Source organism: Octodon degus, unplaced genomic scaffold, assembly GCF_000260255.1.
Source record: "Octodon degus isolate 3935 unplaced genomic scaffold, OctDeg1.0 scaffold00079, whole genome shotgun sequence".
NCBI classification, from domain to species: domain Eukaryota; kingdom Metazoa; phylum Chordata; class Mammalia; order Rodentia; family Octodontidae; genus Octodon; species Octodon degus.
Window position 1 is genome coordinate 10,856,872 of NW_004524655.1, and position 15,985 is coordinate 10,872,856.

Here is a 15,985-nt window from a genome sequence, read left to right on the forward strand (position 1 = left end):
ATCTGGAGAAAATTGCTCCTCCTGCTTGTGTTAGGGTTCTAGTTAATGGAATATTGTATATGGAAGAGGTACGTCTCAAAAGGAGAATTAAAATAACCAAAACATACAAAAATGTTTTGTCTGCCACTCAGACCTTTAGAGAAATTCCACTGAACACTGAGATTGCATCTCACTCTGATTAGCATGGACAACCCGCGACTCAAAAAACAACAAATGCTGGTGATCTTGTCGAGGGGGGAAAAAGAGCCCTTGTGCACTGTTGGTGGGAATATAAACAACGGCAAACACGTTGAAATTCAACACTGTGAGACACCTCAAAAGAATAACAATAGAAATTCAGGCTATAGCTCTCCTGTGCATGTATTTTTTCAAAGATTTGAGGTCTTCACACCACAGCAATCCGCCCGCCCCAAGTTCGTAGTAGCACAGGTTACAACAGATGAAACTTGGAAGGAGCCCCTGTGTGTATCAAATGATCAATCAACAAAGATAATGTGCCACATATACACAAGGGAATGCTATTCAGCCATAAAAAGATAAATTTTAGTTGATTGTGGGGAAAATAGATGTACCTTGAGACTATGATGCTACATGAAAGTGGACAGACACGAAAGGTTAAATATCTCATGGGTTCCATATCATAAGGGACCTAACTATGAATAAAGCATAAAATAGAAGTGCCATGTTAAGAAATGTGTAGGTGGACTCTGCAATGTTGGAAAGGGAACCTGGGGAAGAAGGGAGGGGCAGATGTGGGAGGGGTGAGGAGCATAGAAATCAGCAAGAGGCAAATATGTATACGTTTTCCTAAGTGGAGCACGATCAGTAGGCATGCAGACCATGCAGTAATAAAAAGATTTTTAAAGGAATGAAAAAGCAAAGAGAAAGGATCAGGTCAGCACTTTTAATGAGAACCAGTACAGACACCATTGGAAAAAAAAATGAAGTAGTAAGGTTTCTGAAAGAACTAAAAATTTAAAAATAGAACATCTATATCCAGCCGTGCTGTGCCTTGGAATATACCCGAAGGAATGGGAGTTGGCAGAGCTCTGGGATCTGGGCACAGCCATGGAGACTGGGGCATGACTAGTGGGTAAGAGGGGGAATCAGGGGATGAGTGTTTAAAAGAAAGCCTGACATTCCTACACAGTGGAGTGTTAGTCAGAAAGAAGAATGCAATTTTTTCCCAGAAGTATTGATGGAAATAGAAATGATCGTGTCATGTGAAAACCAGACATAGGAAGACAATTACTGCGCGTTTTCTACACATTGTGGAATTTACACACAAACTAAAACACAGATGTCATAGAAAGGATGACATTAGACAGGAGGAAGGGAAGAGAGGGAGGAATGATGGAGTTCTAAGGGAAGGAAACAGGGTGGAAGGATGTGATTACATATGGGATTAAACACATGTATTAAAATTTTTAAAATACAAAAGAGCTGCGTGACAGTGTGCTGTGATTTTCTTTTCATTTATTTGATTACAAATGAGTGAATGTAAATATTCTTCCCTGACACCTCCGTATCTTTAACCAAACATATATTAAAATCTTTTGCTCATTCTCAAAAACTGTCTTTGAACCGATGCTAACCCTCCTCCTCGTTCCCTGGCTCCCCAGCCGCCACCCCGACAGGATCCTGCTGCTCCCTAGTGACCAGATTAGCTCCCTAAGGCCAGCTACCACCTGCACCTTGGGAACCCTCAATCCATGTCCTGTCACCACTTAGAGCTCCACAAAGGCCCTGAAGGCCTCATGGATTCCAGGAGACCCGGTCACCTCAGCCAGGCCACTCTCACGGGATGTCTCCTCCCCAGGCTGGTCTGGCCTCTCCTGACATTGTCTCCACTGGCTGCTGTGGAAAAAAGGAAAGTTGCGTTTTGAAAATTTATGCAATTGTGATTCCAGCTGACCTCTCCCTAGTGATATGTTGGGAGCAGAGATGTGGGATGAGGACTTCTGCATGAAGAAGAACCTCACAGGGTAGGGACAGAAGGGCCCTAATGAGCAAGAGGCACAGGAGGGAGGTTTTGGTCTCACGTCTCCCTTGTCTGTGTCACTGTGGCTTACCCACTCTGGCTGTCAGTGCTATGGCTCACTCCGCAGTAATACTGAGCCTCGTCCTCTGAGCGGAGGTCGCTGAGGGTTAAGTAGCGGTCAGCACCAGCGCTGGAGCCTGAGAACCGATCAGAGATCCCGTCCCCCTTGCTGGAGCTGCCATCACTCTTCAGCTGCATTATGTACTGAGGGCTTCTCCCTGGCATCTGCTGAAACCACTCAATGGTGAAGCTGCTGTGCTCACTGCTCAGAGTGCAGGTGAGCTTGATGGAGGCTCCCAGGGAGGCCGAGGCCAAGGGATTCTGGGTCAGCACGGGCAGCCCACAGAGACCTGAGGATACAGAATAGTAGGAGAGACACTGAGCATTCTGGAGAACTGGAAGGATTGCCCCAGGAGCCTGGAGGGAAGCAGGTCTCCCCAGTACCCTGGGTGTTCTGACCTGGGGAGAAAAGAAGGGGCAGAAGGCAGAAGGGGAGCCAGTCCATGGTGGGGAGGTGCTTGCAAGAGCTCTGTCCTGGGCCACCCAGCTGGGCCAGGACTCTGCAGGTGCCCCTCTTATTCTGTCTTTGGCTTTTGAGAAGGGAGGAGCAAGGGATGCAAATCTGTTCTCCCTTCCCTGGGGCAGCTCTCTGAGCTTCTGCCTAAGCCCTGTGCCCAAGAGGCCCTTATTTTTTATTTTCTAGAATTCTGGACAAGGGCTAGCAGAACACCAAGATGCAGAGGCTCGGCTCCCATCAATCAATCGGGACTGAAAATGCTCTCTGTTGTGTTTTGCTAGCAAAACGGAGCCTACAAAAAGCTGGAGGCCTCTGGAAAACATGTGGGAGCTTAGGAAACATCGTGACACTGTAATCAGGGCTGAAATTCTTGTCCTCGTATATAGGCGTCAGGACCTCCGTGATCCTCTCTCTGACAACAGCAATGACAGCCTGCTGGTGTTTCTGCACCTGGAACTCCGCTGTGTGTTCGTATCCGCATCACTGACGTCACCGCTATCGTTAGTATTAACACTACTGCCGCTCTCCACACACACGTGGGCTGCGCCGTGGGGGAGCGCTGCATCCTCCTGGTGGTCCTTTTGCTGAAAGCAGGAGTTTCCTTCTGTTCTGACCTGGGACTCCCAACAAACACTGTCTGCTGAGCCCCTTTCCTGAGTCCCCCAAAAGGAAGCCAGGACTCCAAGGCCGGTGTCCTGCAGGGACATCCAGGCTGGGTGTGCTGGTCAGTTTTCCCATCTCTGGGACACAATTTCTGACTCCAACAGTTTAAAGGATGAGAGGCGTCCTTTGTAACCACCAGATCCTACTTTCTCTCTGTGAATGTGCTGCAAAAGGAGGCCACAAAGCCTGGAGGGTACTTTTAAAGTTTTGGTCAGCAAACTTTGGATGCTGCCCATGTTTTAAAAACGTCATGGAGTAAAGCCACACACATCTCTATGTTTGTCATTGTTGCTTTTGCCCTGTAGGGCAGGAGTCAGCTATCTGAGCACAGAGCGTATGATTGGAAAACTCTCAACCATTTCTTCTCTGTACTTTTTTCTACATGATGAATTTTAAATCTTTCCTATCTGAATGACTCTGAACTTCCTCAGCAAAACAAAAACACAATTTGATTTAGGATGAGATATGGCATACACTAGAGCTGCCTAGAAAGACTTCCAGCCAAGCTTGATTTTTGCAGTCATTTAATTTATTGGCCTGCTCTCCACAATGGTTGAGCAGATCAGGGGAGGCTGAAGTACAGTTCAGCTGGTTCCCACAGGAAGATACCTCACTCAACACTTGGGTACCATCCTTGGGAGCCGTGACACAGAATAACAGGTCTGCAGGTGCAGGTGAGCAGTCCCCACATTTGATGCACATGCGGAGCCCTGTCCCTTTTAGGAGGCAGAATCAGAAGCAATGAGTACGCCCGTGGCATGGACAGCAGTGCACTTAGGCATTATTTTACCTACCTGCACCCAGTCTCCTTTCCCTTTGATAACATAGTCCATGGGACTTGGGCCACGTACACATCTAGGACAACTATCCAAGGATCAAGTTGGTAGTGAAAATTGGATCAAAAGTACATGATGTGACAAATATAATGAAATGTTGGAGAAACCCATGCATTGCAGAGGGAAGAAAGGAAAACATCAATGTTTGGTCTCTCAATGACAGGAATTAAGGAGTTGCTAGAGTCCAAGCTGCAGGAGTTTGGAGATATCTGAGCCAAATCCTGCAGAAAAATAGAAGGATAAAGTAAGCCCTGAGCCTGTAGGACACTCTGGTTTCAGGGCATGGCATAGTTCATATTTGGGCTGCATTTCTTGGAATATTAGTATGAATGACAGTTTCAAAATGGCTGTGTGGCCCAGAGCCGGAGGGCTCTGCACGTGAGACACAGCGTCCTGTCACTCTGCTGTGTGCACAGTGTTATCCAGTAGATGCTGCAGCCATGGAGGAATTGGGATGGGATAAAAGAGCCTGGACTATAGGGCAAGGCCCCATGACACAATCCTAATTCTGTCCTTTGGTTTTGGGACAAGTGTGTCATGTGCATTAGTCCCCTCAGCCCTGATGATTGTGAGGTGGACCCTGTGTTTCTAGGATTGAGCAGCATGAAGTCGCTGTAAGCTGTGTAGACAGGAGGCCAGGGTGCCCACGTCTGCCTCATGAGCACCACACATTCCGGGCTTCACCTGTGTCCCACAGGTGGAGACAGAACTTCCCACTGCAGGTGACTCAAACATTTGTTACCTGTTAGCGCCAGTCTAGCCCTGTCCTATGACAATATGAATCCTCAGAGGGGTCTCATGTGTCCTTTCCACATTGATAGTGGAAAATCCATCTCTAACTTTTTCAGGCAGCCCAATACAAGAAGAAACTCTGTTCTTTTCACCCAGCATTAATGAGAACATATTTCTGAAGATTTTGTACCAGTGTTTTACACTTGTCATTGAAATATCTCTTCTGTAAATTTCCATCATATCTTAAGTGGAATACTAAAGAGCTTCAGAAATAATTGATCTAATTTATTTTATTACCATTGCACTTAGTAGGGTTGGATAGTGGTTGTGTTGAAAAAGTCCACATTTTGTATATTACTCTAATTTGTACTCCCTTTAAAAATTAAAAAAAAAATTTTAAAACACCAGCGAGGATGAAGATTTAATTGATAGTGATTCGGTTTTTAAAAAATTTGTGGGGCTGGGGAGATGGCTCAGTAGAATAAGCGCTTCCCTGGCAAGTGCAAGGGATTGAGTTCAATCCCCAGTTCCGCCAAAAAAAAAAAAAAAAAAAAAATTCTGTCAATTTTGTATTCTTATTCTTAGGTCTTATGGTACTGCATTTAGGAAATATGTTATGTGCAATTTCTTCTTTTTAAGATTTTGTTTCAGAGGTAAGGTCTATAAATGCTTCCTGGGCACCTAAGAAGAATGTCCTTTTTGTTTTAATAACTTGAAAGTAGATAATTTGAATTTTATCCATTGGGCCAATATTGGCAGTTTCATTAATTAGGTCTTGCGCAGTCTTGCTTGTTTTTGGTCCCCTTGTCCTAGAATAAGACCTGTGAGTCTTTTTTAAAAAATTAAGTTCTTGTATTTCCAACAGCTTTTTATTATATATTTTGATGACATGTGCTATAGAGTACTTAAAGATTCAGTGTCTATATTTTCATGTGAAATAAAACTTTCATTATAATTGGGAAAAAAACCCCAAAACAGCAAGGGGCAGCCATATAGCTCAGCAGACTAAAGTGCCTGCTTAGGCACGGACCTCCAGCTGGGGCCTGAGGCCTGGTGTGCTGCGCTGGCTCCATACCCAGGGTGTGATGAAAAGGTGATTGAGACTGGGCGTGGTGGCACGCACCTATAATCCCAGAGTGTGGGATGCTGAAAACAGGAGAATCACTATGAGTCTGATCTGTGTAGTGAGATCCTATAGACCCTGCACTAAGTACATTGAAAAACAGAAAACCTACAAACTGTGAGTCCATGAATGTCAAGCCATGACCTAGCGAGGCGCTACCATAACTCTTCCGCCTATTACACTTTGAGCCCAACATTCTCACCTGGCTAATGTAGTAGCCTATCAAAAAACAATTTCTGAGTCAAGACCCAATTCAAGTCTTGGCCCTTTGTGTCCCTCATGCCACCCCTCTTGTCTCAACATGATCCCATTCCAATCAGTGCCTTTCTTAACAGATTTACAAGTTTACACCACTCCAGTGCAGTCCTCTAGCCCTAGAACGATCCTGATATTCCTGCTGCCGTGACTAAGACCCCGTCTCAGGAATATACTCCTCAGTATGTAGACTTAGTGTTGGATGGAATGGCTTTCTGTGGGAACAGGAGCTGCCAGTTCTACTCAATAAACATGTGCTGCTGAGGGTACAGTGAAGGCAGATGAGCGAGAGAGGTCCAGGACACCTCTCCCATGTCTCAGCAAAGTGACAGCAGGGCTGGGCCGAGACACCTCTGTTCCCTGTGGTAGGATCTCACCTATTACTCTGAGCAGGGCTGGGAGGGGTTGTGGGAGCCAGATGGTGGTGAGTTTGTGTCTCACTTCCCCATGTGCCTGTGTCACCGTGAGCACTGCTACTACTATCCCACACCTGACAGTAATAGTCAGCCTCGTCCTCAGCCTGGGCACCAGCGATGGTCAGAGTGGCCGTGTTGCCCGAGTTGGCCCCAGAGAATCGGTCAGGAATCCCGGAGGCTCGGTTGCTATCTCCATAGATGACCAGCATGGGGGCCTGGACTGGCTTCTGCTGGTACCAGTACACACTTTTACTTCCAATGTTGCTTCCCCCGCAGGTCAGCCTTGCTGTCTGTCCCAGAGTCACCGACATGGAGGATGGCTGTGTCAGAACATAGGAGGCCACAGAACCTGCAGGGAGAGACATGAGAGTTGTGAGTGAGGGGATGGAAGAACCTTCCAGGATCCTGATCCTCACTGCCTTGGAGGAGATGGGTCCTCTGGGCCAGGAAGCTGCCCTCACTTCCATCTCAGTGCCAACAGTAGAAGACAGAGACAATGAACCCAACAACAGACACACCCCCTCTCTGGGCAGCTACAGTGAGCACACTGTGGGGATCTCAGCCCTGGAGCCCAGTCCCTCCCACAGTGGCAGGGCCCCGCCGAGCTGAGAGTCAGAGCCAGGCCAGTCTCTGAGCCCAGGGCTGTGAAGGTGGTGGGGAGCCCTGGAGCAGTACTTGTGCAGTAAGCAAGGAAGCTGAAGAGGAGGGAGCTCCAGGCCATGGTGCAGGGCATCCAGGGAAGCTCTCCTTCTGAGGCTGGGTTCCTCTGGGTTCCCTCAGGCCTTTCTTATCCCCTGTCTGCACAGCTTGTTATGCAAATCAGCTCAAGCTGAGGACAGCTGCTGGGGGAGCTGTGTGGGTTTCAGAGCAGGGCTAAGCCCCAGATGCACAGAGAAGGCTGAGAGCAGCTTGAGGTCCAGCATCAGTCCATGGAGTGCTTGTTCAACTGCTGGTCCTGCAGTTCAGATGACAGCTGTGCTCTAGAATGTGTCGGACCTAATTACCAGGCTGGGCTTGCCACCAAGAGCCCAGAGTTGAGTCTGTCTGCATTATATAAATCTACTGTACAGATGACTGGGAGAGACTTAGGCAAGTGTAAATTCTGTCTCAGATCAAGGACCCCTGCCTCACAGTGTGAATAAAATGCCTCCTGGGCTAAGCATACATGATTTTTAGAGATCCGATGAGTTGCTGTAATACTATCCTTATGTGAGCTCCTCATAAACACCTCAGGTGCCTGTGCCGCATGTACTGCTCAGTCCTGTGAGCCAGCTGTAGAACTTCAGCACACATGGTGGTCCAAGGGGAAATGCTGAGCTTGGACCTCTGTCAGAGTAAGAAACTCTGCAAAGGCCGGATTGGAGGAGAGCCACACCAACCCGGGATGCATACATCAATGTACGCGGCAGAGCAGTTTTACAAAACAAGGTTATAGAAGCTTCACTTGAGGGACTCAGGTCCAAGTCACAAACATTCTTGTTTGTAAAATCACCCTTTCTGGGGGGAGGGGTCTGGAGTGCAGAATTTAGCTGATGAGAATGAGCTGGGGTGGGAAGAATGGGGTGATGGGGTGAACGTGTAACAGACAAAGTGTTCCAAAGTCTGATCTGAGGGACATGAGGAGACTGAAGAATTTGCATGTGTCAGAGATGGGGTTGCAAAAAACTGACATTATTTTCTTCAGATCTCAGGACGTAGTCAACTACCCCTTGAGCTTAGAATTTCTCAAGCCCAGGCCCACTCCATCCCAATCAGCTTTACCTGTGATTCTCTGCTGCCTCCTGGTGGTCATTAAAAATTGATCACTGGAGGCCAGGGTGTGCAGTGCAATGTGGTCCAAGTACCTGGTGCTCAGGCTGGGATACAGCTCAGTGGCACAAGCACCTGCCCAGCACGGACAAGGGTCTCAGTGTCATTCCTGGCATGAAAAGAACTTGTTGCTCAGAAAAGAACCTGTTGCTCAGCTATTGATTTTCTTAGTTCTTAGAGTAAATATTTGGGTCCGTGGAGTTGACAGGTCTCCTCTCCGGGTTTTCAGTCACATACAGAGGGTGTAGAGGTAACAGCTTGTTTTGTTGGGTGAACAGTGTTGTGGGTGGCAGCTACTTCCTGCACACTTGGGGCCTGGTTAGAGTCCTGAAGGATGGATTGTCCAGATTGGCATCAACAGGAACAGTCATTTCATGAGCTTTTACCTTACAAGAAACCTTGAATTGACACGTAGTCCTCATGGATCCACTGTACAAAGAATCAGCTATCAACAACTGATGCTCTATTCTCATGAAACGTGAACTGTCCTTGTTGAATTTTTAGGGGAGGTTTATTTATTTAGGGTTTTTTTTTTTTTTTTTTTTTTTTTTTGTGCTGAGCACCTAACGCAGGGCTTTCAGCTTGCTAGGCAAACATTCTACCACTGAGCCAAATCCCCAGTCCCTTGTAAAATGCAAGTATTACTGTCTTCCTGGTACCAGGTTCCACACAGCTCCAGCCAGCACAGGTCCTTCCCCGAGCACAGTGACGCAAACTGCACAGGCCCTGGGAGCTCGGGGGGCTCTGTGTCTAAGGCTCAGCTGTGCTCTGACATCACCGCTGGGATTCACTGGTCTCTCTGTTGTTCCAGGAGAAAATGACAAGAGGATTTAGAAAAGAAAGACAACAGACTGTACCTGAGATCTAGTGGTGGCCCATGTCTGATTGGCAAAGGACTCCAAGATCAACAGTGGGGGCCTTTATTTATACCTGTACAACCTTAGTTTTACATGCTATGAGGTAACCTAGTGACTAATAGGGGACACTGATGAAGCAGGATCCTTTTTCAAGATGGAGGCAGCTTGACTGCTTTAGGTACTGTGGCTTTGTCCTGTGCTCACACATATGATCAATTTTTAACTTCAGCTGCTCCCAAGATCTCCCTTTTCTGTTTTGCTGTGTGAATGGTGAGTATTCTGCTGCAGTTGGAGAAGCTGTGTTTGGAGAACACTGTAGAAGACCTTTTCATTCTTGATGCCAGTCCGAAGATTTTTAGTACCAGAATATAGCAGTTCAGCACTACATAATCCATTAATCCAGAACAGTAGAGAGTTCCCAGTGCAGCTGGCAACTGTCAGAAGTTCTTAATGATTTCAGCCTTTTACAGGTAACATATTATTGTGACACTGAATTTTGTCTCTCATGGTTATGCTTTTATGCCGGACAGTTAAGACCAAGTTAAGGTGAGATCTGTACAAATAAAAGTTAACTTCTTGCTATCTATCAAGGTTAGTGAAATCTCCTCTAGCTTTACCTGGGAACCAAGAGCAGCACCTGTTAGCTCTTTTGTCATTGCCAGCCGTCTGAATAAGTCACAGCCATCACTTGACCAAGTTGCTTTCTGTGAAAACCTGAGGGACAGTCTGACTCCAGGTGACTGTCCTTAGGCCCCCACTACACTGTGGATCACTTTCCTTTGTGGTCCTTAATCTCTTTGATCAGAAAATCATGGACTTAACTGAATTTTAGGTTGTCACAGCGGAGGTTCTCTTGTATCCTGAGTCCTCGTTACCCTTGGATGGCCGGGGCCAAAATATTGGCTATCCTCTTGGCCTGTCTGTTTCTCTCATTTTTGGTCTCCCAACTTCATCTGTGAAACATTCAGAAGAGAAGCTGAATGACATTATGTTGTGATGGAGGCAGTCGGCTTCGTGTTACTATCTATCTGTGTATGAAACACCTTAGAAGATAAAATTGAACTGTCTGTTCTTTGCTTTTTCTTTTTTTTACAGATTAGTCATATAATAGTTCACTCTGTGTCAAAATCAAGAAACTTCTAGTCATTTAATTAGAATTCTCAAAATAGAAAGGGGTAGGTAATAAATATTTAAAGATATAAAATTTCTGAATTTATTTGAAATTACAGCACCACATTTCCAAGAAATTTGAACCTTTTTCACAAGAAATATGAATAAAATCAAAGCAAGATACACAAAAGGGATATTGTCCAAAACAAATTATAAATAAAAATTATTAAAGTATATACATAAAAATATTAGCTATGGAAGAACAAAATTAAATAGCATCTAATTCCACATTAGAAAAAAAAAGCAACTGCATAAGAAACTAGACTAATTAATTCAAAGGATTGTAAGAAAAAAATCTGTCCTCATTGAATTTTATTCTTAAAAACATACCTTTGAAAACTAAAAGTTGAAATATTTTCCAGTTACACAAACTTGAAATATTCTAATACTTCCAGATGTAGCATGTAGTAAATAACAAAGAGCATAATCCAGAAGGCAAGATAAGTAGCTGTATGGTCCTTGGTAAAGAATAAAAAGCTCTCAAAATGGTAGTTATGCAGGATTATGTGAAATATATCAGATAAACCCATTTAAAAGGTCATTGAAGATTTCTACAAAACATTATCAATCTTATGTAGAGTAATATACACATTTTTCATATATATATGTGTGTGTGTGTGTGTGTGTGTGTGAGTGTGTGTGTGTAAAAGACAAGGAAGAAGTGATATAAAATCAATGGCAATTGAAAATGTACTTTTTAAAGTTTCTAATACTAGGAGAAAATATCATACCATGTCTTTTAAGTAGATTGCTGTCTCAGCGCACTCTGGGGGCATGGCCGGCACTGCAGGCCCGGGCATTGAACTTGCGGCCCCTGAACCTACTTGCAATTGCTTTAAGCTGCTTAACTCTTTTAAAGGCCCTAATAGCATCTTTCATGAAAAACCTTATTGTAGTGGTGTAAGCCTGTAATCCCAGCTCTTGGGAGGCTATAGACAGGTGGATCACTTTGAGTCCAATCTAGTAGTGAGACCCTGAACATCCTTCTCTAAAATACGAAAACAATGCAAACACACAAACAAAAGAAAGCTTATTGCAATTTTTTCTGAAAAATTTTATCTTTTCCAAAATACTTTTATTGGGAGTATCTCCCAAGAGACTCCAGACATATATTGGAGGCTTCTTATTATTGAACAAAAATTGGCCATCCATATATTCACCAATTGTATCTCTGATCAACAATTTCTCTACACCCTGAGTTTTTAAAATAGGCTTAATTCTTATTTATTTATTTATTCATTTATTTATTGTGGTACTGGAGATTGAACACAGGACCCTGCACTTGCCAGGCAAGCACTTATTCTACTGAGCTATCTCCCTGCCCCCTCTGCCCCACTTAATTCTTCAATCAGGGGTTAGCAAACTAATTTTCTGTTTCTTACATCAGCTGGTAACTCAGGAGAAAGCATGTTTTTAAGTCTATATTCAAAGTAGTATTATGAATATACTATGGAAGAAACATTATTGACTTCAAAATTTTTCAGGGTGGCACATGCCTGTAATCCCAGCACTGGGGAGGTTGAAACAGGAGGATCACTGTGAGTCCAAGCTGTGTACCAAGACTGTTTAGCAAGTAGATAAAATTTCAACATAATAAGAAAGAAAATAAACTAATAAAAGACAACAGACACACAAACATCTTTAGAAAATCAAAATACACTTGCATATATTCTTGACCAAATTAAACTGCAGTTAACTCTATGATAATTAAAAAAATATATTCATTAATAGACTAGTCAGATTTTCTTATTTGTCAATTAGCAGAGATCTTTTACCAGAAAAATTTGTAAGGAAGAGAATCTTTTCTGTATGATTTCTATGCATATTTTGTGTTTCATTTTGTCCTAAGAACATTGACAATTTTCAGCTCCATTAGCTCTCTAGACTGTATCACCTATTTAGACCTTAGATTTGTATTTTGCCAGTTCCTTCAAATAGGCCTCCGGTTGAATCTAGCCCATCATTGCTCACTTCCTCTCCAGATCTGGCTTCATGGTATCACGTGACAGCACACTCTGGTATCCAAAGAGATCACTCAGCATTCTCTGGAAAAGCACAAGCATAGCCTCTACAGAAGCTTAGCTTTTTTTCTTCACCTGCTTGAATTATCTTTATGTTGTTATACTTTTTCTTTTTAAAAATTTTAAAACTTGGATTATATATTTTGACAAATGTGGTCAGAGGGATTGATTCCCCTTTTATTTTTGCAATTGATTTTTAATCATAGTATGAGAAGCCTGTACCCTGTATTTTGGAAGAAGAAGCTATTACATAGCCTCCTTTAGAAGACCTATCTATCAAAACAAGCCAATTAATTTAACTTGTCTGAAAGTTAGTGACAATTTTTCAAGGTAATAAACCCACAATCTGGATGGAGCCAATTAATATTACCAAATAATGTCTGAAAATCATTGTGACTCTATCTGAAGAGTTTGGGCACAATATATCTGTGTTGAATAAGTTGACCCAAATATAAAGAAGTTCTCCTGGCCTGTACCCCTTTGTATGCCACCACCAACCATGCCAATATTTAAATGAGATGTCAAAATCAAATGGCACTGTTTGATTTGATATCACAGTGGTGTTTTTAAATACCACTGTTCTTAGATTGTAATCCAATCCTTCATATCTGTTTATACAATATTAAAACTTTTTAATATCAATTTAATTTAGGGCTGTAAAACAGGCAACCAGCCTCAGTAGGAATCTTGAGAACTTTAAATAGTCTTACAAAATATCACCATTACTGTAAATATTAGGAAATATGATTTATTTTTAAATAAAAAACCAGGCCTGTGTTGACAGAATTTCTGTAGCTTTAGAATCTGGTGAATGAAGTTATACAAAAGGTCTTAGTCTTCGTTATGCTGAATTAGGTGAACCTGAGAGATTCTGGAACCTGACCCCATCTATCAGGAACATGAGGGGAGGGAAGGACTAGAATCTGCTAAGCTATGAGAGAGCCCTCTTTTTCTCAGGATGACCAAGGCAGTAAGTCAGGAAAACAGGCTGGTTTAGGTCACTCCCTGTCTGTGTCCCTGTGAGCGCCATCAGTGCTGTCCCACATCTGACAGTGACAGCTGCCTTCTCCTCAGCCTGGTCCCTGCTCATGGTCAGAGTGGCTGTGGTCCCTGATTTGGAGCCAGAGAATCCAGCAGGGATCCCTCAGGCCAGTTCTCATCCCAGCAGATGATCAGCACAGGAGCTTGGTCTGCCCTTGCTGGTGGCAGTTCACACTGCAGCTTTTAATGTCATATCCCAGGCAAGAGAGCCGGGCGGTCAGTTCCGGGAATACTAACAGTGATGAAGGCTGAGTCAGATATGAGGGGGCCAGAACACCTGCAAAGAGCTCAATACCAGGTGGGTTTGAAGATGAAGGCCGCTTTCCATGAAACTGTGTTGTCCCCTGACCTGCGTAACCTGCTGGGACCCTGTAGGGACACAGGACACCCTCTAGGACCATCTCTGTCCAGGGAGTTGGCTGGAGGGTGCAGCTTTTGCACATTAGCTTATCTTCCCTGCTCTCCTGGCAGCTGTACTCTGTCCCCCAGGCTCACAATAGCCAGTGGGCACAGTGAGGGAATCTGTGTCCTAGCACCCCATCTTGCTACAGATTCTCAAACATCCTGCACATACAGGCAAGCCTACCTGGGCTGATTCAGCTACAGCCTGGTCCCAGGTCCCTGATCAGGGCAGCTAGGGAGTGAGCCAGGCGAACACCTTGGCAGCAAATCAGGAGACCAAGGAAGAAGTGGATCCAGGCTGGCGGAGTGGCCCTGGTGCTGCTTCCTGAGGCCCAGCTGGGGTGGCTTCCTCCCAGCCCTGTCTTGTCCCTTAACCACGGAGGGCTGCCCAAGATGTAAAGCAGTCCTAACCCATGGCAGGTGCTGGAGGAGCTCTGTGATGTACAAGGTGGGACTCAGGTGATAACACAGGGAGAGGGTAGCCTTCCAGACCCACTGTTGGCACCCAGGGTGTTCCTTCACTGCATGCTTTAGACTGACATGTGTATGCCAATCTGCAGCACTCTATGGAGTGCTCCTCCATAGAGTAGGAGCCAGTTGACTGGAATTCTTCCTGTGGGACATTTGATCTCATGTTGGAAGGGAGCAGACAGGACTGTTCCGCTTCTTTCTCTTGAGTCTGAGGTCGTGGATGAAGCTGTGACACACACATGAAAGCAAATCTGAAGTCACCAGGCTCCAGCTTCACTCACTGCACAAACAGGGCCTCAAGAGGGTGGGTGGTTGTGGCTCCTCACGTGAGGGGAATTTCATCACTGAGCCAAGGGCTCTTCTGTGTTGAAGCTGCGAGCACAGGTGAGTGAAAGTTTTCAGCATTCTGCAGAATGTCTTGTTGAAGATTGTTGTGTCTATGTTAATTAAAGAGATTTTCTGTAAATCTCTTTTTCAGTTAAGTTCATGTCTGGTTTTCTAACCAGGGGAAAGCTGCCTTCTGGGAATGACTCTGGGAGTGCTCCTTTGTTCAGTGTCAATAAAGAGTTTGAGGAACAGTGACTGCAGGTCATCCCTGAAGGCCCAGTAGAGCTCAGCCCTGAATTCATAAGGCTCTGAGCTTTTGTTAGTTGGTAATTGTTCTCATTGCTGCCTTACTTTCAGTTGCTTATTATTGGACTTTTCGGAGTGCTATGCCTTATTGTCTCAGATGTAATTCATGTGTGTCTAGGGATCGATCCATTTCTTCAGTTTTTTTGAATATAATTTTTTATAGTTGTTACTGAAGATTTTCTGAATTTCAGAGGTGTCTATTGTGATTTCACCTTCCTCATTACTAATTACATGGATGTGAGTCTTTTCTCTCCTTCTTCTGACCATTTCATTAAGGGTGGGTGTTTTATTAATTGATTCTTTATATTTTTGCAGTCTAAATCTCATTAATTCCACTTTAATATTTATGATATCTCTCCGTAAAGTAGGTTTGGGTTTGAAGTGTCCTTTTGTTATGTCGATGTTCATCATGAAATTCTTCTTGGCACTGTGTTTTTCTGATGAGAACAGAAGCAGAAATAAACAGCCTTTCAGGACTTCTTTCATTTTGTCCCATAGGTGCTTTTACATTGTGCTTACAATATATGGAGACTCTAGGACTTGTTTCCGTTCTTCTTGGGTTTCTTCTGTGTCCCAGTGGGTATTCGTCATGTGTACTTAACATCCAGATGTCTGTAAAATTTCTGTGGTTTCTTTTGTGTTTGTTTTCTAGGTTCATTGTCCATCAATCTGACCATATACATGTGAAATCTGATTATTTTATTTTTCATTTTTTAATTTTTTGGTGGAAGTGGGGATTGAACTCAGGCCCTTGTGCTTGCCAGGAAAGCACTTATTCCACTGAGCCATCTCCCCAGCCCTTGATTATTTTACATTTGTAAGAATGTTTATGGGCTAGTATGTGGTCTGTTTTGGAGGGCGCTTCATGTACTACTAAGAAAAATGTATATTTTGTTGTAGCAGGATAGAAAACATGTGTAGATATCTCTGAAATCCATTTCTTCTGAAGTGTGATTCATCCTTGATATCTTTTTAGAAATGTTTTTGTTTAGTTGATC

General features: G+C 44.0%; 3 protein-coding genes across 8 annotated transcripts in view; all 3 read right to left on the minus strand.

The window, feature by feature from the left end:
- The window catches only part of LOC101585743 (immunoglobulin lambda-1 light chain), a 734,743-nt gene that overhangs the window by 112,325 nt on the left and 606,433 nt on the right, over window positions 1-15,985 (minus strand). The gene's annotated exons all lie outside the window — the stretch shown is intronic.
- LOC101592830 (immunoglobulin lambda-1 light chain-like) overlaps window positions 1-15,985 on the minus strand; it is a 475,660-nt gene that overhangs the window by 102,596 nt on the left and 357,079 nt on the right. The window lies entirely within an intron of this gene.
- The window catches only part of LOC101586143 (immunoglobulin lambda-1 light chain-like), a 289,018-nt gene that overhangs the window by 98,384 nt on the left and 174,649 nt on the right, over window positions 1-15,985 (minus strand). Inside the window, exons 1-2 of one of the 3 annotated variants that reach the window (XM_023720906.1) lie at window positions 7,259-7,316; window positions 6,648-6,932 (exon numbers count right to left, since the gene is read on the minus strand). The exons of the other annotated variants lie outside the window; for them this stretch is intronic. Coding sequence (XP_023576674.1) covers window positions 6,648-6,932; window positions 7,259-7,316 — 343 coding nt within the window. Of the gene's footprint in view, window positions 1-6,647; window positions 6,933-7,258; window positions 7,317-15,985 lie in introns of those variants that run through there. 3 annotated transcript variants of the gene reach the window in all.